The sequence below is a fragment of the Aquarana catesbeiana genome, linkage group LG04 (assembly GCF_042186555.1).
Source record: "Aquarana catesbeiana isolate 2022-GZ linkage group LG04, ASM4218655v1, whole genome shotgun sequence".
NCBI lineage: Eukaryota > Metazoa > Chordata > Amphibia > Anura > Ranidae > Aquarana > Aquarana catesbeiana.
Genome location: NC_133327.1, coordinates 522,007,827 through 522,033,554, shown reverse-complemented (window position 1 = coordinate 522,033,554; position 25,728 = coordinate 522,007,827). Strand labels below are relative to the sequence as shown.

General features: G+C 41.2%; 1 protein-coding gene across 2 annotated transcripts in view; it reads left to right on the top strand.

The window, feature by feature from the left end:
- Positions 1–25,728, top strand: part of SHPRH (SNF2 histone linker PHD RING helicase) — a 194,231-nt gene that overhangs the window by 64,673 nt on the left and 103,830 nt on the right. For both annotated transcript variants that reach the window (XR_012243953.1, XM_073627811.1), the window contains exons 7-12: positions 12,369–12,456; positions 14,371–14,627; positions 16,990–17,601; positions 22,059–22,310; positions 23,664–23,742; positions 24,763–24,926. Coding sequence is in view for 1 of the 2 variants with exons in the window: in XM_073627811.1 (XP_073483912.1) it covers positions 12,369–12,456; positions 14,371–14,627; positions 16,990–17,601; positions 22,059–22,310; positions 23,664–23,742; positions 24,763–24,926 (1,452 nt within the window). In the remaining variant the exon portion in view is untranslated. The remainder of the gene's footprint in view (positions 1–12,368; positions 12,457–14,370; positions 14,628–16,989; positions 17,602–22,058; positions 22,311–23,663; positions 23,743–24,762; positions 24,927–25,728) is intronic.

Sequence of the window (25,728 nt, the reverse complement as noted above, 5' to 3'; positions counted from 1 at the left end):
GAAAGGGTTATTTTTCCATGTCTCAGTTCTCACAAACAACAAAAAGAAAAGAAACATTATCATCTTTTTTTCAAAGGATATCATCACTTCAGGATTTTCTTGCAGTGACTGGCGTGAATCCAGGTGGGTTTTCCTTCCAACTTGACAGCAGAACCGGTTGTCAAAAGCACCAAATGTAGTCCGTCAAATTTTGGTTCTAGTGGCTTTCTGACGTGTCGCTTGACCACCACCCAGTCACCTGGTTGGATTCTGTGAATACCTGAAACAGAATCTGGGTCGGGGATAGATTTATAAACACCTTCATGTATTTTATTCAATGTTCTTTGCAAAATCTGAACATATTCTAACAGATTAGAGTGAGAAGCCTGCAACTGTTGGGGAAAATATAGCCCTGTTTTGGGTGGCCCTCCAAATAAAATCTCATAGGGGGACAGCCCATGTGGTTGTTTAGGGGTAGTTCTTACAGAATATAGGGCTAATGGCAAAGCTTCCACCCATCCTTTTCCTGTATCTGCTTTAATTTTTGCACATCTGTTTTTCAAAATTCCATTAAGTCTCTCAACTTTACCACTACTTTGTGGGTGATAAGGTGTATGGAAAGCTTGCTGTATGTGAAGTGCTTCCATTACCTCTTTCATTACTTCCCCAGTAAAATGGGTTCCTCTGTCACTCTCAATAGTTTCAGGAACTCCATATCTACAAACTATTTCATTCAAAATTTTCTTTGCTGTTGTTTTTGCATTTGCTTTGGCTACTGGCCAGCTCTCGGGCCAACCTGAAAACATGTCAACACACACTAAAGCAAACTCATAGGTGCCTATTCTGGGAATCTGAATGTAGTCTATTTGAATTCTTTGGAAAGGGAAATCTGGCTTTGGAGAATGCCTTTGGGGAACATGAACAGGCCTCCCTGCATTGTACAGAGCACAAGTGAGACATGAAGCACAAAACCTGGCTGCAAATGCACTAAATCCAGGTGCTATCCAATAGCAGTCAGTAAGTGCCACCATCGCGCCCTTAGCAAGATGACTGACGCCATGTGCCAGCTGTGCTAAAACTGGGTACAAACTCCTGGGTAGACACCACCTGTTGTCAGCGCTCCACAGGCCCTGCTGATTTTGGGTAGCATTACATTTGATCCACTTATCCTTCTCTTCATCAGGGGCCTGGTTCTGCAACTGAATTAGAGTTTCTACATCCCACTGCTCTTGATGAGGGGAATCTGTCCCCGCTACCTGGGCGACCCCTACAGTGGATGTGACTCCAAATGCCATAAGGGCAGCATCCTTTGCCGCTTGGTCCGCTAAAGCATTTCCTCTGGCTGTCATGTCACTTCCCCTTGCATGCCCTTTTACCTTCAAGATGGCAACTTCTGCTGGTTTCTGAAAGGCCTCAAATAGCCGCTCTATGAGTTTTGCATGTCTCACTGGCTTCCCTGCACTAGTCAGAAAGTGCCGTGCTTTCCAGATAGGCCCAAAATCGTGGGCTATTCCAAATGCATATCTGCTGTCAGTGTAAACATTTCCCCTTTTATTCTCTAGGAGATGACATGCTTTGACTACAGCATACAACTCCGCTTCCTGTGCTGACATCTGGGGTTTCAATGCTTCCTGATGTAAAATGGTGTCTGTAGTGGTTACAGCAAACCCTGTGTGTGGCTGACCATCATCAGTGTAAAATCTGGAACCATCTACGAATAAGTGTGTGTCACAATCTGATAAGGGCTCATCTTTTGCTGGTGTGACAGAGGCCCTTTCTACCTCCATAAGAGCCATACAATCATGAGAAAAACTCTCAGGTTCTACATCAGTACCATTTGTTGCATCTTCCTCATCAATTATAGGAAGAAGAGTAGCCGGATTTAAAGTAACACATCGTTTGATTGTTAAATTCGATGGAGCAAAAAGAGCAGACTGGTACTTGTCAAATCTACTGGCAGACACATGTCTAGTATTTACTTGATTCATGATTTCCTGCACTGCATGTGGCACATACAGGATCAGAGCAGAATCTAGTACAAGCTCCGTTACTTTGTCTAGCAGCAAAATGCAGGCTGCTATGGCTCGCATACAACTGGGGGAGCCTTTGATGACAGGGTCTAATGAGGCTGATACATACATCACAGGCCTCTGTTTGTCTCCATGTAGCTGGGTGAGTACACCTGCAGCAAATCCATTGACTTCATGACAGAACAACGAGAAAGTCTTAGTATAGTCAGGAAGTCCAATGGCGGGCGCTTCAGACAAAATTTTAATAAGCTCCTTCATCTGCAATTCATTGTCCCATGTGAGTTTGAAAGGGTTTCTAGTGGTAGCCTCATATAGAGGAGCCATAAGTTCTGATGCATTTGGAATCCAGTCCCTACAATATCCCACTAACCCCAGGAAGGCACGTAGTTGCCGGACATTTCTTGGCTTTTCAAAGTTTTATAGAGTTTTAACTCGATCTGGGGTTAGGTGACGGATTCCATGTGAAATGCAGTGACCCAGGAAGATCACTTTCTCTTGGCAGTATTGTAGCTTATCTTTGCTAACTTTGTTGTTACTGTTATAGAGAAACAGGAGAAGGCTTACTGTTTCTCTGCTACAAATGTCCTTTGTATCAGAACAAATAAGCAAATCGTCTATGTACTGAAGCAAAACTGTGTTTGGGTGTAAGGGGGACCATTGGTCCAATACTTGCTTTAACGCAGTATTATATTCAGAGGGGCTACTCACACAGCCTTGGGGCAATCTTGTCCATGCTAACTTTTGGGCATCATGGGTAAATGAAAAAAGGTGCCAGCAATCTGGGTGCAGGGGCACCGAAAAGAAAGCATTTGCAAGATCAATCACTGTAAAGCAGGTGCTGGAGGCAGGTATTCCACTTAGTAAAGTGCGGGGGTTGGGCACGATCGGGGTATCTGCCTCTATTATATTGTTAATGGCTCTCAAATCATGCACCATGCGATATGTCACCTGCCCACCCTTTTTGTCTGGCTTCTTTGCAATTGGGAACAGGGGTGTATTGACCTGGGACTTAATTGGTACAACAACCCCTGCTGCTTTCAGTTGAGTGATTTGATCCTTTATCCCCTCAGTCTGAGCAATACTCAGTGGGTACTGTTTAATCTGTGGGAGATGGGCTCCTGGTTTAATTTTTATCATGACTGGGGTGCAATCCAGCAGACCTACATCATATTTGCTGGTGGCCCATAATTCAGTGGGAATCACTTTCAATTCTGGTGGAAATGGCAGAGTGGAGTCTTGGATTAAAAATACTCCACAGGCAGAATTTAAAACTTCTCCTGATAGACTACTGACCACTTGGACTCCTGTAGGAGTGTAGTCTATGTTTGCTAGAATTTGGTTCAAAATGTCAGCTCCCAAAAGATTGGTAGGAACTGTGTCTGAAACTAACACTTTAGTGACAATTTCTGTTTGCTGTCCTAGCCTGAGTTTAAGTGGCTTGGACTCAACCAAATCAGTAGAGGTCCCGGTTAGGCCAACACCAGAGATAACATTTGTAGATAATAATCCTGGAGGTAAGTCCTCTATATTAAAAACACTTCAGCTTGCACCAGTATCAATTAAACAGGTTAATTCTGTTTCTCCTCCAGGATAGGGGAGTTCTTGTAAAAATACTTTTACTCTGGCCTCGGGACCATTGTCTCCCCTATTTAACATGATTGATACTGGCATGCCATTTTCCTATGCCTGATCCACTGCTTTTGGCAGAGAACTGGGATCAGCATGAGGGGCCTCTAAGCTCTTTTCTAGTCTACGGTCAGGAAGATGGCAGAATTTGGCTATGTGTCCTTCCCCATCACAATTGTAGCATATAATTGGTCCCCGATTGCCATGATTTCTGAAATTGCCTTTGCCTCTTCCTCTTCCTTTTCCTCTCTGCTTCCCCATGTACATTACCTTGGGTTTGCTGTCTTTTTGGTTAATCCTGTTTTCTATGGACAACAGGATAGGCAGGACGTCTAGAATAGACATATTGCCTGCCTCAGGCCTTGCTGTGAACAACTTTTCTTTCAACTGGGGTATTAAACCATCAAGAAACCTTTGTTTCACCAGTTGTGTAGATGGACTTGCAGTTTCTCCCGCCTTCTCTTCCTCTATTTTAATGCCTGCTTCCTCAGCCATCTCACTTAACCGCCTCCAATAAGCCCCTGCTGCTTCCTCTTTCCCTTGCTTAGCATTCATAAATTCAGCATGTCTGGTTTGTCCATATATTTGGGGCAATTTTTCCTTCAATTTCTCACAAACCTCCCGTCCACTAACCATCTTACCTAGATTTTTGACGTCTACACCACATTCTTTAAGTATATAGCCAGACATGTTGCTTCCCACTGCTTTAATAAGAAGCTGATGAATGTCAGTAGCAGAAGCCTCATATGCTTCCTGTGCAGCACTAAGTTTGTTTGCAAACCCAATTGGATTCTTTCTAGGATCTCCCAATCCTTCTAATATGGCTCTCATATCTTGGGGACTAAAAGGTACATGCCATTTAATTTGAGACTTACTGTCAACAGCATCACCTTCAAAAACTAATTGGGTTCTGACAGGATAAACTGCAACAGATTTCTCTATGCCAGGGGCAGAAGGGCTGGCATCTCCCTTCCTTCTCTCTTCATCTTGCTGCCACAATTTGGAAATTATGGTTTGCTCCGGAAGTTCAGACTCTATCTCTCTTTCTCTGGCCAAAGCCTTAAGTTCAGAGAGATCCAGGTTTGCATATGTGCCTTTTGATTTATGCCAATCATCTGTTTCTAGGATACGAGCCAAATCCCTCTTTGTAGGTTGATATGGGGCTGTTAAACCTCTGCTCTCTACTATATTGCATAGCTCATCTTTTGTGTGTTCCATGTAATCTAATTCTTTTGCTTTTGTGCGTGGACCCCTTAAAGCTAAACTGGCAGCCACATAAGGTGGGGGGTCCTCCTCTACAGAGTCTTCTGGCCAGACGTAGTAAATTTGGGCAGTACTTTTATTAAATATCTCCGTCAAGCCAGTTTGATTTGCTACTTTAGCTTCTGTCTCCCATGTGCAAGCTATTCTCACTGCACAGTAGTGGGCCATAATCGTGCAGAAAAGTTTGCCATACTTTTAAATCAAAAGTCCCTTCAGATTTTAAAGGTTTAGCTGTTCCCTTTGTCCATTCTACCCATTTATCTAGGGGCTCAGTATAAGCAGAACCGTACCTTCGATTCATATATTCTCTAGCGCTCATCTTGCGCTGGGCATTTTCTGAAGGCCTCTCTCCCTTCATTCCCTTAATTAATTTAATGCCCATAATGACTGGCCAGTCTTCTCTCTTCTCTACTTGTGCCTATACCCTCTTGCCTCTAAAACAAATAGTACAGCAAATCTGCAGATTTACAAGAATAGTCTCCACTTATCTACGTGGATAGAAGGGGTTTATGACAATAGACAAAACACTCATTAAGAGACCCTCCTCGTCTCTTCTCTTCTCTGAGTTTTATCTGACCCTACCATGCGCCTCTGACCCAGGTTGCCCACAAGGAGTCAACGCAGGGAACTGCAGAGGATTTTCCCTATCCACACACAGTCCAACCCGTGAAGGGGGACACAAACACATTCACACACACACGTTACCCAACCAGAAAGGTCCGAGAGTGGTCTGGTTTCCTTGAGAACCGACAGATAGGATACATAGGAAAAGGCAGAAATATAGCAAGCTTAAGGGCAGCTTACCTAGCCGGCATTTGAGGTCTGCGTTTCCCGATGATCCCGATCGAAGCGCGGTTCCTTCTGGAGACTCTGCCAAACTCCTGGCTGGCTCGCCAAGACTGATATGACTGATTTCTGATTGGGACTCTAAAACAAAGTTAATACTGCAGCTGCAGGAACAGATTCACAGGACTCAATCACTGTGTTTAAAATGTCCGTTCAGTGAAAAATTTATTATTACATGTTATTTTATACATAGATAAGAAAGGGGTGGTGTGAGATGTTATTAAAAAGTAACAAATAGCAATATGTTATTAAAAGCTAACAAATAGAAATATATTATTAAAAACTAGCGAATAGAACAATTGCAAAAGTTAAACCTTGAAAAGGGAGGGGGGAGTAGAGAGCGTTTAGTAGGAGAAGTGTCTGTGTGTTAGGTGAAGGTTACAGAACACATTTCAACAGTGAGAACAAAATGGATTCTCTTGTGCTTAAATGAACAGTACAATGAATGTCCATGTCACACTGTATTCACTGTACTGTACAATATATAATCTACACTCCAATCTGTATACTGTGCTGTACATGAATGTACTCAATAAGGCTATTTTTAATATGCACTGTGCTGCGCTTTAATATACTCCACACATCTTCACTTTGTACATTGTGCTGTGCCTTACAAACTCCTAATGCTTCACTCTCTACACCATGTTGTAGAATAAAGGACCATTGGTGAAGTTGTTTATTTGTCCTTTATTGTACAAAACATGGAATATATTGGAACAGTGTACTTCCAGCAGTAATCACAGCAGATAATTGCTGACTGTGCAAACATCCACAAAAGGCCACTGACAGCCTGTCATTGCATTGGTATGGGTTGATCACTGCCAGGCCTGTACTGGCCATAGGGACTACCGGGAGATTCCCGGTGGGCTGATGGCTCAGTGGGCCAGTCAGGTGCAGTCCTGGAGCCGCTCCTCTCTGACAGTGAGTGATCGCAATTTCACTCCTGTCAGGAGGAGAAGCTTCCTTCCATTAGGCGTTATGCTCCCTCCAGCCTGCAGGGGGAGATAGACCAACGGCAGACTTTCCTTCCTCTCTCCCCTATCACTTGTTATCAAATGACTGGAGAGAGGAACGAGAAGCTACCTTCAAAATGGTGAGTAGATGTGGGAGGGGGAGAAGAGGGAGGACACTGATGTGAAGGGCTGCTGATGGGGGCTCTCTGATGGGGACTGTGATGTGAAGTGGGCTGCTGGTGGGGACTCTGATGTGAAGTGAGCTGCTGGTGGGGACTCTGATGTAAAATGGGCTGCTGGTGGGGACTCTGATGTAAAGTGGGCTGCTGGTGGGGACTCTGATGTGAAGTGGGCTGCTGGTGGGGACTGCTATGTGAAGTGGGCTGCTGGTGGGGACTCTGATGTGAAGGGAGCTGCTGGTGGGGACTCTGATGTGAAGGGAGCTGCTGGTGGGGACTGCTATGTGAAGGGAGCTGCTGGTGGGGACTCTGATGTGAAGGGAGCTGCTGACTGGGACACTCTGATGTAAGGGGGGAGCTGTTTGGGACACTCTGATGTAAGGGGGGCGCTATTGGTGACACTCTGATGTAAGGAGGGTGCTGTTGGGGACACTCTGATGTAAGGGGGGCGCTGTTGGGGACACTCTGATGTAAGGGGGGCACTGTTGGGGACACTCTGATGTAAGGGGGGCGCTGTTGGGGACACTCTGATGTAAGGGGGGTGCTGTTGGGGACACTCTGATGTAAGGGGGATGCTGTTGGGGACACTCTGATGTAAGGGGGATGCTGTTGGGGACACTCTGATGTAAGGGGGATGCTGTTGGGGACACTCTGATGTAAGGGGGATGCTGTTGGGGACACTCTGATGTAAGGGGGGGTGCTGTTGGGGACACTCTGATGTAAGGGGGCGCTGTTGGGGACACTCTGATGTAAGGGGGGTGCTGTTGGGGACACTCTGATGTAAGGGGGCGCTGTTGGGGACACTCTGATGTAAGGGGGGCGCTGTTGGGGACACTCTGATGTAAGGGGGACGCTGTTGGGGACACTCTGATGTAAGGGGGACGCTGTTGAGGACACTTTGATGTAAGGGGGATGCTGTTGGGGACACTCTGATGTAAGGGGGACGCTGTTGGGGACACTCTGATGTAAGGGGGACGCTGTTGGGGACACTCTGATGTTAGGGGGACGCTGTTGGGGACACTCTGATGTAAGGAGGGCGCTGTTGGGGACACTCTGATGTAAGGGGGGCGCTGTTAGGGACACTCTGATGTAAGGAGGGCGCTGTTGGGGACACTCTGATGTAAGGGGGACGCTGTTGGGGACACTCTGATGTAAGGGGGATGCTGTTGGGGACACTCTGATGTAAGGGGGATGCTGTTGGGGACACTCTGATGTAAGGGGGGCGCTGTTGGGGACACTCTGATGTAAGGAGGGCGCTGTTGGGGACACTCTGATGTAAGGCGGACGCTGTTGGGGACACTCTGATGTAAGGGGGGCGCTGTTGGGGACACTCTGATGTAAGGGGGTGCTGTTGGGGACACTCTGATGTAAGGGGGGCGCTGTTGGGGACACTCTGATGTAAGGGGGGTGCTGTTGGGGACACTCTGATGTAAGGGGGGCGCTGTTGGGACACTCAAAATAAAGTGGGCCAGTCATGAGGAAGTCCAGGGCCAAATTTTTGTCCCAGTCCAGCCCTGATCACTGCAACTGTCCACTCTCAGCTGTTAAACCCAGCAGCAGGTATCAGTAGATTTCTGCTGATGAGAATACAACCTTAGGCTTGTACACTTAACACTAAAACAGTGCATTTATCCATAGGAACTAATCATATTTCTATTAATACATTGGAATTCTGATTGTCTTCTATAGGTTATTGCACTTTGCTCATCAATTTGTACCTTCATGCATAAGCTTTAGAAGTGGTATGTTTTAAAGAGCAGCAAGCAACTTGATCAAGTCATCTAATCCAATCACACAGTTTGCACAGTCCAATTGGTAAATAGGCAGCAATCATTAGAATGTAATGTGTTTAAATGCACTAGTTGCACAGGTTCTTTACCAGTATTATATGCATCTCAGGAGGGCACGTCTGCTTCTACTTACCTTGTCACCAGGATCCTGCGATGTCCCCCCGCCAGATCTTCCACCCAAAGCTCTGTGTTCCGGGCTCTGTTCCCTGCGAGCATCGTGACGCATGGGGGCAGAGCCCGGCGGCAAATTCAAAAAGTACACAATACAGGGGGTCCCCTAGTTACAAACATCTGACTTACAAACGACTCCTACTTACAAACGGAGGGAGACAACAGGAAGTAAGAGCAAATCTACCCCTAGGAAGGGAAATTCTCTCCTGTAAGAGCTATTATGGGGAAAAGGTACCTCCACTGATGCTTTATCACCAATCCTTGTTTCCACAACAACTCAAAATTTTCAAAATCCAATTGTCATTGGGACAGAAAGGGAGGTGAAATCTTCTGAACAGGGGCACACACAGCAAAACAAATGTTACAGGGGTGTTAACCCTTCCCTATGCTATCCAAAAAGCTTAAAAATAGTTTTTTTGGCTGGAGCTACACTTAAAAAATGTACCTGTTCCGACTTACAAACAGATTCAACTTAAGAACAAACCTACAGTCCCTAACTTGTTTGTAACCCGGGGACCCCCTGTACATAACACATACAGTACGCTGTAATCTTACTGTATCAAATCATTTCACCTCCTTTTGTCCAGTGCCCTGCCTGCAGTTTTATATTATATATAGTGTTCTTTCTGCCTGGAAACTTGAGATTTTCCATGGCAACCAAAAAGTGTCCCTTTACGTCAAAAGCGGTTTTAGACCAGCTAGAAAACAGCGATAGTAAATTAGAACACTTGCAGAATTGAGCGATAGTGAATCGTGGGGAAATTAATTTTATTATCATTATATTATTATTTTTTATAATTATTTATAGTTATTTATTATATTATAATTTATGATTTTGTGTTTCAAACGTTATCATACCCAGGATGTCTACTAGACTCTTGTTTGGACTGATTTTAGTGCATTGTTACTAGACATGTGCATTCGTTTTCGTCCAAATGCATTTTCGTCCGAATTTCAGGTATTTTCGTTATCGTTTTAACAAACGATAACGAATGTGCAGAATCCGAAAAACTAAAGATCCGACATTAACAAATGCTTTATTTTAGTTTTCGTTGCTACAACAGTTCGATATAGATAGGAGATTCGACATGATGATGACAATAACAATCTGTGTCCATCAAACCTGTGGTCGATTGTGCCTAACCTTAACTCTATTAGTCCAAGATTATTCTACATAGAGAGAAAAGATTTGACGTTGGGGAGAAAGATTCGACGTAGGGGAGAAAAGATTCGACGTAGGGGAGAAAAGATAAATAAAAATAATGATGATGATGAATGTTATTGGCTGATTGTAACCAAAGAGGAGGAGCAGTAAAATAGCTAGAACTAAGTACACACGTACTTTGGCTTATGGTGTCTGTTGAAAGTTCTAAGAAGATTCGACGGAGCAGGTAAACTATACGGCGTCGTACAGTTTAGCTGCTCCGTCGAATCTTCTTTGAACATTCGACAGACACCATAAGCCTTCAATGACAGATTCGACCTCAATTTGGATTTTCGGACGAATGCAATTTTTAACAAAAAACTAAATGAATAAAAACGTATTTCGGGAGTAACTAAATAAATTTATTTTTTGGACGAAAACGAAATTCCGAAACGAAATATTTCAGTGTGCACATGTCTAATTGTTACTAAGAATTACAGGCCTGCAATATAAAACGCCAAATTTCTATGCAAAACAATGTAGCACTTTGAGATTAAAAAATCTGACATCATACCACCAGGGAGGTTAATGGCATCCCAGTCTTCGTCCGTAGGGTTTAATCGTCCGTTGGCCCACCCTTTGCAGCTATACCAGCTTCAACTCTTCTGGGAAGGCTGTCTACAAGGTTTAGGATTGTGTCTTTGGGAATGTTTGACCATTCTTCCAGAAGTGCATTTGTGAGGTCAGGCACTGATGTGGACAAGAAGGCTCACAGTCTCCGCTCTAATTCATCCCAAAGGTGTTCTATTGGGTTGAGTTCAGGACTCTGTTCAGGCCAGTCAAGTTCCTACACCCAAAACTGTGTTATTCATGTCTTTATGCACCTTGCTTTCTGCACTGGTCCAAATCATTTACCTAAGACAGTAATAATTATGGAACAGCTGCAAATCTAAGCTTAAATTTGTCAGAACCATACTAGAGTGGTTGGAATAGGATCCTTCTGCAGAACCCTGGGATAACACTTCTGTATCAAAACTGACTGTGTTTATTGAAGTAATTTAGGTAAAATGCAATGCAGCAAGCAGTGATTTTTGGTTATCTTTGACAACTGATAGGAGGTCAAGCAATTTTAAACCCAAAAACAAAAATGTGATTTACTGCAGCTTACCTATTCTTAGATGTGGTGGCTGTATTAGTTTCCTTTTATTCCCCTTTATTTTCACCTGGTGATACTGCCAGTAACACACTAATATGTCACCATTGCACTGGAGTGGCAACTGAGACACCTTTGGACTGCAGAATTTTAAGGATTGATAAGCTGCAATATATTACAGTAAAACCTTGGTTTGAGAGCGTTTTGTAATACAAGCAAAATTTTTTAATAACTTTTGACTTGAGATTCAAGCGATGTCTTGATATACAAGTAGTGTCATGTCACAACTGAGTATAAAAGAGAAGAGAGGCACCTTTAAGTCTAGCAGTATGATTAGATTACATTTAATGAAGGTACAATGTTTAGAAACTCACATGGTTGATGATTAAAACAGACATATCTAAGTGTATAGGCATCCAGGGTAAATATGTCCACATAGACCATCCTCTGCACCGTCATTGATGTCATCCCTTCCACGCTGCACTCCACGAGCGGTTCAAGCCTCGCTTCCAGATCGCTCTACTGCAGGGTTGTCTACCCGGTCACGAATGCAGACAGCTTTACTCTGGATGCCTGCATACTTAGATGTGCCTCTTTTAATCATCAACCATGTGAGGTGCTAAATGTTGTACCGTCATTAAATGTAACCATATTGCTACACTTAGAGGCGCCTTCTCTTTTATACTCTGTAGCTCCTACTGGATTTTGCTTTTAATCTCCTTGTGGAAGCTTCCATTTGTGGATGGACATTTTATGGTTACACAACCTATCACATTGCTATAATCTTTTTATGTGGACTATAAACTGAAAGACCTATGAATAAATGGTTGTGGAATGAATCATCTGAGTTTCCATTATTTCTTATGGGGAAATTCACTTTGATATACAAGTGCTTTGGATTACAAGCATGCTTCTGGAACTAATTATGCTCGCAATCCAAGGTTTTACTGTACTTTGTTATTTTGAAGGTCCATACCTCTAAAATGATTCTGCACAGTCATAGGACACTGGAGCACAGGATTCCATCAGTACATGACAATAACAGGCACACAAAAAGTGAAAAAAAAATTAGCCAGCACACCAATAGTTGCATTTAAATTTTAAATATGCAGCTCTGGTGCTATTAGTACTAACACTGGGATTTAGAAAAAAAACATGACTTTTTTTATCTGTACAAATGTTAGATATGCATCACATTTTCTTTTCTCGAAAGCTTTATTTTTCTTTATTTCAGGGAAGAGTTGTAAACTATTTTATTCCAACTCCACCAGTAGAAACATCTAAAAAGAGAAAAGCTGGAGATACCAGATTGATTTACCCAAGTAAGTGTGTTGTTTGTTGTGCATGCTAATTGTTGATTAAGAAGTGTTGATCTTTATATGTGACTATATATATATATATATATATATATATATATATATATATATATATAAATCTAAACATAAACCCCAAGAGCCAGTTCACTTATGCCCCGTACACACGGTCAGATTTTCTGATGGAAAATGTCCGATCGGAGCGTATTGTCGGAAATTCCGACCGTGTGTGGGCTCCATCGGACATTTTCCATCGGATTTTCCGACACACAAAGTTGGAGAGCAGGAGATAAAATTTTCCGACAACAAAATCCGTTGTCGGAAATTCCGATCGTGTGTACACAAATCCGACGGACACAGTGCCACGCATGCTCAGAATAAATAAAGAGATGAAAGCTATTGGCCTCTGCCCTGTTTATAGTCCCGACGTACGTGTTTTGCATCACCGCGTTTAGAACGATCGGATTTTCCAACAACTTTGTGTGACCGTGTGTATGCAAGACAAGTTTGAGCCAACATCCGTCGGAAAAAAATCCTAGGATTTTGTTGTCGGAATGTCCGAACAAAGTCCGACCGTGTGTACGGGGCATTAGTGTTACTAAACCCACAACAGTGAAATCAGTCTGTATATGCAGTAAAGCACGCTTATTATACTCACACTGCAACCTAAAGGGTTAATCCTCTGCATTGTGTAAAAGGGCTGTTTGATCCTGTATGCACAGATCCTCCTTCTTCCACTGACTCGAACAGGTCTGGATAAGATATAGTTACTGGCTGTACATGCTCAGTTTGATGTGTATTGCTAGAGAGTTTTTCTTTTTTCTTGGGAGAGAGCATGTGATCAGCACTGTCCAGACAGAGGGTCAGGTGTCCTGGATGCTGATAGGACAGCTCACTGCAGTATGAAAACCCCTCCTACAATCTTTAACCAGGAACTGATAGAAGTCACAAGACTGCTATATACTGCTGATGAGAAAAGGTATTTACTTAAAACAATTGTATTTCCATGTTCTGTGTACTGTGGGAAACCAGATATAGTGAATGCAGGGTCCTGGGTTTAGTAACCCTTTAAAACAGTAGAGCTGGTACCTTTTAAACACATACGATTTTTGGGCAAATCAAGTGACAATCTTTTATGGAAGACCCTTAATGATTAGCCCCCATTCGAAGGAGTGGTTAATGGGACATGTTTTAAAAAGTTTTCCTTTGTTCTTGCTGTTCAAAACTTCCTGCCTCTGCCATCTCCATACACATGAACATGTACAGTATGGTAAGCACAGCCGACCTTGCCATTGTATCAGATAGTTAGAAATACTTAATGTGAAATAGCATGCTTTCTGTACCACATATAATAATATGCTAGAGCATATCTTAAATTTCTATATAATCCGGTGTTTACCACTGCACACATATCAGAGATAATAAATGAGCCCGGGTGCGCAGCAAAGACTTTACTACATATAATCCAAAAGAGAGGGCAGCACTCATGGGTCTTGAGAGGTGAACGCACAGTGAAGATTTTATTTCGATGTTTCATTGAGGCACAAGCTCGTCTTCCTCAGGACAGGTCCTGAAGAAGACGAGCTTGTGCCTCATAGAAAATGTCAAAATTAAATCTTCACTTTGCATTCACCTTTCAAGACCCATGATTTCCGTTCTCTCTTTTGGATTAAATTTCTATATAGATATTGAAGCTTTTACATACAAATGTGTTATTTTGTGAATAATAACCTCCTTTTTTTGCAACTTTTATTCATAATTTAGTTTAGTGCATAGTTTACAGACCACCCCTTTGTACATTTGTGTAGTTTGAACAGAAACTCTTCATGTTTATTAATGTTTGCATAATTAATAAATAATCTCAACAAACCAAAAGACAATGTAATAGTTTATCATACTTAAAAGATCGTTTTGCTTTTATAGGTTTACAAGTTATGATTCTTACAGCAATCAAGGAAATGAGTGTAAGCAAAGGTGTGTCTGTAATCGGCATACTTAAATATGTGAACTCTGTATATAGTTATGACATGCAGAGAAACCATCGGCTGCTTAAAAAGACTTTGGAAAAACTACTATCTAAAAAGATTGTGGAGCAGGTTAAAGGACGTGGACTTCAAGGATCTTTTAAGCTGGGGGTGAATTACAAAGAAGAGATGACACGAGATAAACAACAAACACTGGTATGAAACACTCAATAGTATACACTCACATGTTTACTGGAGACACTTTTTTTTTTTTACTTCTTTGTTGAGGACTTGTAGCCTATGTGAGCTTTGTTCATAGTGGAAATAAACCCATTAATTTAACTGTTTCCCATAACAGTAACATCCAAGGCATGCTGTGGATGATAACTATTGAAAGTGCTTGTTATCCGAACGAACAGTCAAACCATTAAATGGCTTGTATCATAACTGATCACATATGCAGCACCATGGCAACTGCAGATCAAACAAGGGCTAAGATGGCAGCTTCCTTGGCTGTAAAGGATAGGAGGGTTTAGTTTTGGCTTTAAGAGTGGGCTCTAGAAGCAGAGACACTGATTAGCTGCCTCTTCCTGAGCAGAACCCACCTCTGTCTACACCTGAACAGTGGAAGTGATGGTGAAGTAGTGACCAATCTTACTCCAGGGACACTAGGCGAAAAGTAAGCATTTCCAAATACCCCCTCCAGAGTTGCACTGTTTTTTTTTTAATTACAACAGCAAGGCCTAATGTCAAGTTTTGACTTAAGGTCTACAAATACAGAATAAGTAATAGTCTAAATCTACTCTTACATGAAAATGAATGTGCCAACACATACTATCATGACTTGCTTTAGTTATGCTATCCTACATGTTTTATTCAATTGACTCAAATACTAAAATTCACCATGCAAGACTTTTATGAAATGTAGCACATTGGTGGAAACAAATGCTGCATAAACCAGTGAGTTTTTTTTTCCATTTATTAAGCTGATGCTGAGAGCTGGAGGAGAAATGTTTTGCTGTAGGATGCAAATAAGAAAATGTCAGGAAAGACCTACTAGAACAGCTGAACATTATTTGAGGTTAATCAGAGGCACTTTAAATGATGACAGGTGTGTACTGACTCCTATTTAACATGAGTTTTAATGTGATTGCTTAATTCTGAACACCGCTACATCCCCAGTTATAAGAGGGTGTGCACACTTATGCAACCACATTATTTTAGTTCTTTTATTTTATTTTTTTTACCCCCCCCCCCAAAAAAAAAAAAAAAATATTTCAGTTTGTTTTCCAATTGAGTTGTACAGTTTATAGGTCACATTGTATGAAGATTGTCATGACCAATTTAACAGTTTCAGCCAAAATGTTTATGCTGTCAAAGTTAATTTACAATTTGTAGCCATATCTGGTGCAAAGTAGACACAAAGAAAGGCAACTGGCAATAGCATACTTTATTAGTACAAAATAAAAAATGGATCTGTTTGAACAATGTGTCCTTTTTATTTCTGCATCACCTTGTACCTGATACATGAATATTAGTTTTCAATGCCGTTTATGAGATAATCACAACAAAAGGCTAAAGCGATCATGTTATAATAATAAAAAAAAAATGTTCATACAATGGTGACCTGCAGGAGAAGAACTCTCATACCTTCCCTATATTCCAGGGATGAAGCATCCATTAGTCTCTTTAGCATTCTACACTTGTGAATCTCCTTGCCTGTGTTCCCCACTGTGATGTAGAGATTGAAGGATGGAACTCTGCAAGGACATAGGCATTCAAAACTTCCAGAAGAGAATGAAAGAGCAAGGTAGGGGATCAAAGGCCACTGGAGCAAGAAACTGGAATGGAGGGAAGTTAAAGAGCTCTTCTTTTGCAGTGCACCTTTTTTTTTTTTTTTTTTTTTTTTTACCCTGACCGGGTTGTTTTGAGCATTTACAATGGTCATAGCTAGCCAAAATGCCTATTTATCCTAAAATACTTGATGTGAGAAGTTGCAAGTGAGGATGAATTTGCACAGACATACCATCAAGGAACATAAAAAAGACAGTTTATGCACACCTGTGTGACATCACTTCTCACAACCGGACCACACTATAGGAGACCTCAATGTTTTAGTTCTTAAAGGGAATTTCAGAACTATCCAGGAAAGGAAAACATTTGAACTAAGAATGATAGTTCTTTTTGACACAAAAAAAAATTGGCCTATACTAAAGTTTTATGACCCCTTTTGTGACTAGCACCCCCCCCCCCCCCCCTTTCATTCTATAGCTCTCCCTCTGTCTTATCTCACTAACTCTGCTGCTATCTTTATTACCATTGATTTGTATGTGTTTGTTTTTCTCTCTTTTTTTTCTCTCTCCTTTCCCTCAGAGATGTGTTTTTTTTTTTTACATTCTGCTTAAAAATGTGTGAATCAGTACTGCTTGGACCTTGAAGGGGGCATACCCCGAAAGCTTGTCCTGAAAAATTGTATGTTAGTGCAAGTAAAAAAAGTACTCAATTCTCTCTATCCTAAAATAGTATGTTGCCTTTTGTAACTATATATTTGTTTGTTTTTTTTTTGTATCCTGTTTAGAGAACAAGATCTTCCAGCAGAACACAGCCCAAAAGAAATCATCTCAAAGAAAACAATGAAGAGTTTTCTCAGACTGGCACTGATAAAGATATGATGCCGAAGGATCATGACTACTGTGCTCTAAACAGAGACGATAATCCGGAAAATGATCCCCACAACTCTACAACAACAAATGGAATTTCAAAAAGAATGTCTGGTTTGGAAGCTTGTACTTTAACAGATGACTCATCTACAGCCACTAGTAACAGCACAGCTTTTGCAGAATCTGATGATTTAGGAATAAAAACAGTTGATGAGAACTTAGAGTCCCCACAAATAGTCTTCCCTAGTAATACCTCGAATTACCGATTTGAATGTATATGTGGAGGACTGCAATATCCTGACCTCAAGGACAGAGTACAGTGTTTACAGTGTCATTTATGGCAGCATGCTGATTGTGTAAACTATAAAAAAGAAAATGTAGACACAATACCATTTTATTGCCCACACTGTCTAGTAGCAATGAAGCCAGTTCCCACAGGAGCAACCCTGATTATATCCCCCAGTTCCATTTGCCACCAGTGGGTAGATGAAATTAACCGACATGTGCGCTCATCTTCTCTACAAGTTATGGTAAGAGATCATTACTGCTTAGTTTAAAGTGTTACTAAAGAAGTGTTACTAAACATTTTATACTTACCTGCTCTATGCATTGGTATTGCACAGAGCGCCCCGATCCTCCTCTTCTCGGGTCCCCCAGCCAGCGATCTTGGCTGCTCTTCTTCTTCGTGTATTCCCATAGCAAGCCATTTGCTATGAGGACACACGGTGCCTGCTCGCTCCTGAGCTGTGTGTCTATGGAGCTGCGCTCCATAGACACACAGCGGGATTTAGCCTTGCCCCGCACTTCCTCCTCACCACATTTGATTGACAGTTCAAATGTTCTAGTCCCTGTGTGAAGAGAGAAGAGAGGTGATGCAGCCGTGCACAGCACTGGATCTCTTCTCCCCTCTCTTCCCCTTTACATAGAGAAGGGGGAGGACAGAGAAATATAAAACATTATTTAATTTTCAAGGTATGCATTAAGGTAAAAATGTTTTTAGCTTTAGTATCACTTTAAGTATATTTAATTTTATTGCTTTTGCTTTTCAACACTTTGAGGTCTAGTTATAACTGTTTTCACACAACCTTCACCCAAGATTCACACATATTCTAATTAAATTCAATTAAACGTGTGAATCCTGGGTGAAAGTTTGTGAGTTCTGTGTGTAAAAAAAAAAAATAATTAGACCACTTTGGGCCTTTATTTACTAAAGGCAAATCCACTCTGCACTACACATGCACTGCAAATGCACTTGAAAGTGCACTGCAAGTGCACTGGGAAGTGCAGTCGCTGTAGATCTGAGGGGAAGATCTGAAATAAGGGGAAGATCTGCTGATTTTATCTTCCAATCATGTGCAAGAAAAATGCTGTTTTTTATTTTACTTGCATGTCCCCCTCAGATCTACAGCAACTGCACTTCCAAGTGCACTTTCTAGTGCAATTGCAGTGCACTTGAGTGGATTTGCCTTTAGTAAATCAACCTCAGTGTGTGTGTATTGCTTCTTAACCACTTCCCTACCCGCCTATAGTCAAATGACGTCCACAGATGGGATCTCCCATCCTGGGTGGACGTCATATGACGGCCTCAGGTTCCCGGCCGCCTAGGGGGCGCGCGCGCGCCCGCCGCGTTGCTCAGGACCCGGTGCGTGTGCCCGGCGGCCGCGATGTCTGCCAGGCACCCGCGTTTGCCCGTTAACCGGGCCGGACCGTGGATCTGTGTGTGTAAACACAGATCCACGTCCTGTCAGTTCAGAGGAGAGGGATCTGTGTTCCCAGAACAGCAGAACACTGATCGGTCTCCTCCCCTTGTGCGTCCCCTCCCCCTACAGTTAGAAGCATTCCCTAGAAAACATATTTAACCCCTCCCCGTCCCCTAGTGGTTAACCCCTTCACTGCCTGTCACATTTACACAGTAATCAATGCAATTTTATAGCATTGATCGCTGTATAAATGGTCCCAAAAATGTGTCAAAAGTGTTCGATGTGTCATACGTAGCAGTCACGAAAAAAAATCGCTGATCGCCGCTATTACTAGTAAAAAAATAAATAAATATTTTTTTTTTAAAAATGCCATAAATCTATCCCATATTTTATAGACGCTATAACTTTTGCGCAAACCAATCAATATACGCTTATTGTGATTTTTTTTACCAAAAATATGTAGAAGAATATGTATCGGCCTAAACTGAGGAAATTTTTTTTTTTTTTTTTTAAATTGGGATATTTATTATAGCAAAAAGTAAAAAATATTGTGTTTTTTTCAAAATTGTCGCTCTTCTTTTGTTTATAGCGCAAAAAATAAAAACCGCAGAGGTGATCAAATACCACCAAAAGAAAGCTCTATTTGTGGGGAAAAAAGGACGTCAATTTTGTTTGGGTACAACATCGCACGACCGCGCAATTGTCGTTTAAATTGCGACAGCGCTGAAAACTAAAAATTGGTCTGGGAAGGAAGGGGGTGAAAATCCCCGGTATTGAACTGGTTAATGAAGAAAACAAGAGAGAACCAAAGCAAGCTAGCAGTGAGAAGTATTCGTTTACACATGTACAGGTAGTGGCAGGTTTTTTTGCACCTACCATGACACTGAGATGGATCGACCTTCTGGAAAGTGGAAGATTTTGAAACAAGATTTTGCTACTTTCATAAAATGGAATCTGGAATCTGATTAGGGGTTATTTACGAAAGGCAAATCCACTTTGCACTACAAGTGCACTGCAAGTGCACTTGGAAGTGCAGTCACTGGAAATCTGAGATGTAGATCTGAAATGATGGGAAGCTCTGCTGATTTTATCATCCAATCATGTGCAAGCTAAAATGCTGTTTTTTATATTCCTTGCATGTCCCCCTCGGATTTACAGTGACTGCACTTCCAAGTGCACTTGCAGTGAGGTTGAGGTTCAAATGAGGTTCAATGTAGAAAAATGTAAAATAATGCATTTGGGTGGCAAAAATATGAATGCAATCTATACACTGGGGGGAGAACCTCTGGGGGAATCTAGGATGGAAAAGGACCTGGGGGTCCTAGTAGATGATAGGCTCAGCAATGGCAGGCAATGCCAAGCTGCTGCTAACAAAGCAAACAGAATATTGGCATGCATTAAAAAGGGGATCAACTCCAGAGATAAAACAATAATTCTCCCGCTCTACATGACTCTGGTCAGGCCGCACCTAGAGTATGCGGTCCAGTTCTGGGCACCAGTCCTCAGGAAGGATGTACTGGAAATGGAGCGAGTACAAAGAAGGGCAACAAAGCTAATAAAGGGTCTGGAGGATCTTAGTTATGAGGAAAGATTGCGAGCACTGAACTTATTCTCTCTGGAGAAGAGACGCTTGAGAGGGGATATGGTTTCAATTTACAAATACCGGACTGGTGACCCCACAATAGGGATAAAACTTTTTGGCAGAAGAGAGTTTAACAAGACTCGTGGCCACTCATTAAAATTAGAAGAAAAGAGGTTTAACCTTAAACTACGTAGAGGGTTCTTTACTGTAAGAGCGGCAAGGATGTGGAATTCCCTTCCACAGGCGGTGGTCTCAGTGGGGAGCATTGATAGCTTCAAGAAACTATTAGATAAGCACCTGAATGACCACAACATACAGGGACATACAATGCAATACTGACACATAATCACACACATAGGTTGGACTTGATGGACTTGTGTCTTTTTTTCAACCTCACCTACTATGTAACTATGTAACTATGCAGTGGAAAGTGTATTTGCCTTTCGTAAATAACCCCCAGTGTGTAGTGGAGTGCAGCTCAACTATAACTTGTTGGAAGGTGGCGTAGTGTAAAGAATGCGTCCATTATTGTAATATGCAATTTTATGTGGCTACCCCATATATCATATATACGGTATATATGAAAAAAGGCCTAAAGTCAAACTTGATCCCAGCCATCCACTTTTTTTATGGGGTTTATTTACTAAAGCTAGAGAGGGCAAAATTAATCACAATTCTGCAGAGAAACCAATCAGCTTCTAACCTCCGCTTGTTTAATTTAGCTTTAGCAATAAAACCTGGAAGCTAATTGGTTTCTCTGCAGGATTTTGCTCTCTCTAGCTTTAGTAAAAAAAAAAAACCTTATGTGTCTTTTGTCAGAAATAAGCCAAAAAAATTAATGAATGAAGGAAAAAGATGCAGAGTGACACCTTCGTGATGAAATCGGGTAAATGAGCAAAACATCTATTTTAGAAGTTATAGTTATTGGACTTAGAAAATGCATACTAATTCCCTGAATGGAAAGATGAGTATGCATTTCCTCAGGAAATAATATCACATCCCAGAATTAATATGTAGTTTGTGAAATGTAGTTTGCCAGCTCTGTGTCAGAATTTGTGATATCATGACCCTCAAAACAGTAAGGGCCAGTTCACACCAGAATGCGGTGCCGGAAACCCATGTTCCATTTGCGTATCTCACACCGTGTTGAAAACGCATTGCACTTGCAATCTGCAACGTGTATGAGTGTTAACGACATCCCACGTGCCAGTCGCAAACAGTAGTACCAGTTGTGCGTTTTATACAGTAGTGCATGCACTACTTTTGGTGTAGTCTGGCGTGATTTTAGCCCATTCAAATGAATGGGCTGATATTGCACTGCACCAGGATTGCATTGAATCGCACAGGAATGCACAGCGCATTCCTGTGCAATTCATGGTGTGAACTGGCCCTACATGTAACTTAATCATACATTAAAAGACACTGGATGAATATTCATAGACCCTGGGTTATAGGTTGGTACCTTGAGGTGATTGGACACAGGCAAAGCTTTGCTAGACATCCCCTCCCCCCTCCTCCTTTGGCTACCCCTCTTACCCTACCCATGAGAGATTTGTTATTTATTTAAGAACATAATGGAACTCTGAAAAAAGACTGTTTATTCACAACTTATACTTCCTGTAGTTCTGCTTGAAATGTGTACTCTGATATTCATCTCATAGTTTTAGACATCAGTGAGACATTTGCAACTTTTGCATTCTACCAGGTTTATCAAGGCGTCAAGAAGCATGGCTTTCTGCAACCACAGATGTTGGCAGAACAAGACGTGGTCATAACCACTTATGATGTTCTGAGAACCGAGCTAAATTATGTGGACATCCCACACAGCAACAGCAAAGATGGGCGCAGATTTCGGAACCAAAAGCGGTACATGGCAATACCAAGCCCACTCATTGCTGTGGAGTGGTGGAGGATTTGTTTAGATGAAGCACAAATGGTAGAGTGCACAACAGCAAAGGTGGGTTACACTGTATAAGCTTAAAGTGTGCTACTAACCATTTGAGTAACTTTACTGACACATGCAGCAAACTCAGGTAGTTCTTAATAGTGCCGAATGACACCTTTAATGCACCAAATTGAAAAATAATTAGCTCCAGTTTGTAAATAACAAAACTGAAGGTTATTAAAACCAATTGTAATTTGGCATGCAGAGACAATCAGAATGTCTGTCCCTGTACACAGTGCAGCAGAGTGCCATATTTACCGCCACTACCCCTTGCTTTCACAGGTTGTTTAGGACACTCAGCTTCACAACTGACAGCCTCCTAGTGACCAATGAGACTACAGTGGGCAGAGCCTGATGAGGAAGCTGATACATTAGTTCCACATCAGGTCAATTCTCTCCTTGTAATTGATAGCAGGCAGTGGGCGCTTTCTTTATCTATTAGCAGTCTGTCTTTTGGAGAGTGGGCCCAATGTGGACCTAGCTTCTGTAAATCCCCATAAGGCTCTGTCCACCCATGTACAAGGCCTAACCCTCCACACTGCCGTATCTGTCTGACAGTTGCAGTGGCAGGAGGAAGTCAAATTGTAAGGACACTCCAGTTTCATTAAGCTTCCATGCTCGGTGCGTGCCACAAATTCATGTACCTGTTTACAACAGGTACATGAATCTGTCACTGCATCAACATTTGTCATTTGGCGGTACATCAGAATTCTAAAGAATGTCGTAGACGCTCTTTTGTAGACACTCTTTATTTCCCACATTGATGCTAACAAATTCATCTTTGCTTCTGTGTTCAAAATTTGTATGCACTTTTCAGTTTTCCCTGGCAGTAAATATAGATTTCCTCCTAATATATTCATTTTTTTAATGAAATGTTTTAGAAATTTGTCTTCTCAACCTTTCCTTATTAGGATGTTATTTTTTTATTTGTATGTTATTAAAAATGACCAAAACATGTAATATGAGAGCATCTCTTGAATGTATGTATATTTACCTATATTTATTTATACAGTATAGTGAAAGGAGGTGGAAATCCAGTTGTTTGATATCCACCTCTTTCAGGTATGCACATATCATTTAGCTGGTTTTGAAATTTCCAGTGAGACCAGATATTCAATGTTACAATATTATGTAAAGGTGCACGTGGCCAAAACATCTTGGGTCAAGCAAGTCTGTTTGATGCTTTATGAATTTGGTCTGCCATTGTAGTGCCATTATTTGCATCTATGCAATCAAGGCTGCAAATATAGTCAAAAGCATTTTTTATTTTCTTCTGCAAATAATAATAATGAGTGATGTAGGTCTGGATCAAAAAATACAATATAATATGGTAAAGTTAAGAGCTAACTGATTTCTTGTTCACAGGCTGCGGAAATGGCCTTGCGTCTAACTGGGGTTAATAGATGGTGTGTGAGTGGAACCCCAGTGCAAAGAGGATTGGAAGGTAAGCTCTAAGCCATCTACTTTAATACATTTTGACATCTCCTAGCAGATTAACAAGAAAATGCTAAATATGTAAGGAAGCTTCTTGTTTATTATTTCCTGACACTGGGTCCTGAAGATCATTGTTCTGCTAGAGTTTCATCAGAAAACGTGTATGTTGTTTATAACTGGTTTTGGATGATCTTGCACATTGCACATCTTGCACATTGTAATGGTTTCCTGTTACAAGTAGGTAAGAATATAGTTGGGTTATATTTATTGGTTTCAAAACTGTAAAAAAAGATCCTGCTCTATCCTCAATCTGTTGAGTTTGTTTTGCTTTTTAGATAAAATAGGAGTCAATTCTAACTGTACTAATTTCAAAGCAGGAGAACAGAAGCATATTGCACTCAATGAACACTTTATCACAAACCGATATTGGGATTAATTTACTAAAGGCAAATATACTGTGCCGTGCAAGTGCAGCTGCTCTAAATCTTCGTATATGAGGGAAAGCTCTGCTGATTTCTATCATCCCATCATGTGCAAACAAAAATGCATTTTTTTTTAAAATTTTCCTTGCATGTTTTTGGGTATTCTTTGCAAAGCAAAGCTTTACCACTTTTACTAAGCTCTGGAGCAACTGCACTTGCAGTGCACAGTATATTTGCCTTTACTAAATCCACTTCAACCTTTACCACCACCAACAAAAACAACAGTTCTGTCTTTTAATAACCAGCTAAACCAGGGGTACCTCCACAGCAACCAACATACACACACTTTAAGAGTGAGCCCCTCTTAAAATGCTATAACACTGCTTTATATAAGAATTTTTTGGGACTATGTCTGTATGTAGTAAAGTATTTATTGAGTGACTGTTCTCGTCTTTTGAAATTAGTTTGGATTTCAATGTACCACATGTATTTTGTTTCACACAGATGTTGAACCTAATTATAGAATTATAGTGGAGAAATTAGGGAGAGGTGGTGCTGGTTTTATCTAATTCTAACTATATTTATTCTGATAAATATTTGACTTCCAGATTTGTTTGGGCTGGTATTATTCCTTGGAGTGGACCCCTACTGGGTGAAACACTGGTGGGACCAGCTTCTATACAAGCCATATTGCAGAAAGGATCCTTTGCTATTATACCATTGCATAGCCAAAATAATGTGGAGATCTGCGAAAAAAGATGTAATTGACCAGGTGAATAAAAAACATTTATGAACAGATTTTAAACAGTATATTTCTTTTAGAGCTGTAACTGGTCCTCTTGGATAAGAGGTTGCATTACTATTTAAACAGCAGTTTGTCTTGTATTTTCTTAAAGCAGGCCTATCATTAAAAGTTTGTTAGTCTCTCTTATTAGCCTATTAATCATTATACTAGCTTTTAGTAATTATTTAGCAAATTATTTATCATTCATTTAAAAAAATCTTGTTTTTAATTTCCCATCATGTAAACAACCATAGGTATAGATACAAATTGTTATTTGCCCCAGGAGATATCTCATCATACTGATATGGCAGCAGGAGAGTGGGAGGGAAAGGACACAATGGACACTACCGCTATAGTATTAGCAAGTGTCAGAACTTTTTCCATTTGGAACGTATGACATTTGGCCAAAGCAGAGACCAATTGGCAACTGAAGGTATGATGAGGAACCTCTTAAGTGGTGCACTTCAAAGAGGAACTTAAGTCTGGAAACTGTGTAAAAAGAAAAAAAAAAAGAGGTAGGCAGAGCGCAAAGGACTAGTTACTGGTATCACCTGTGGTCCACAGAGGTGGTCTCTAGCAGCTGTAATGTTCCTACAATATATGCTGTTAGTTGCATTTCTTTTGTTACTGAGTATGGTATTTTTGTAGCTACAAGTTTGCTCTTTCTAACTAAATATTTTCTCCACATAGAGTAATAATATAGCATTGGTCCTGTAGACGTGAGATCATTGGCATAACTGTCGCTTTGTGACTATGGATGAGCTAAATTTTCAGAACTCTAATGAGCTTG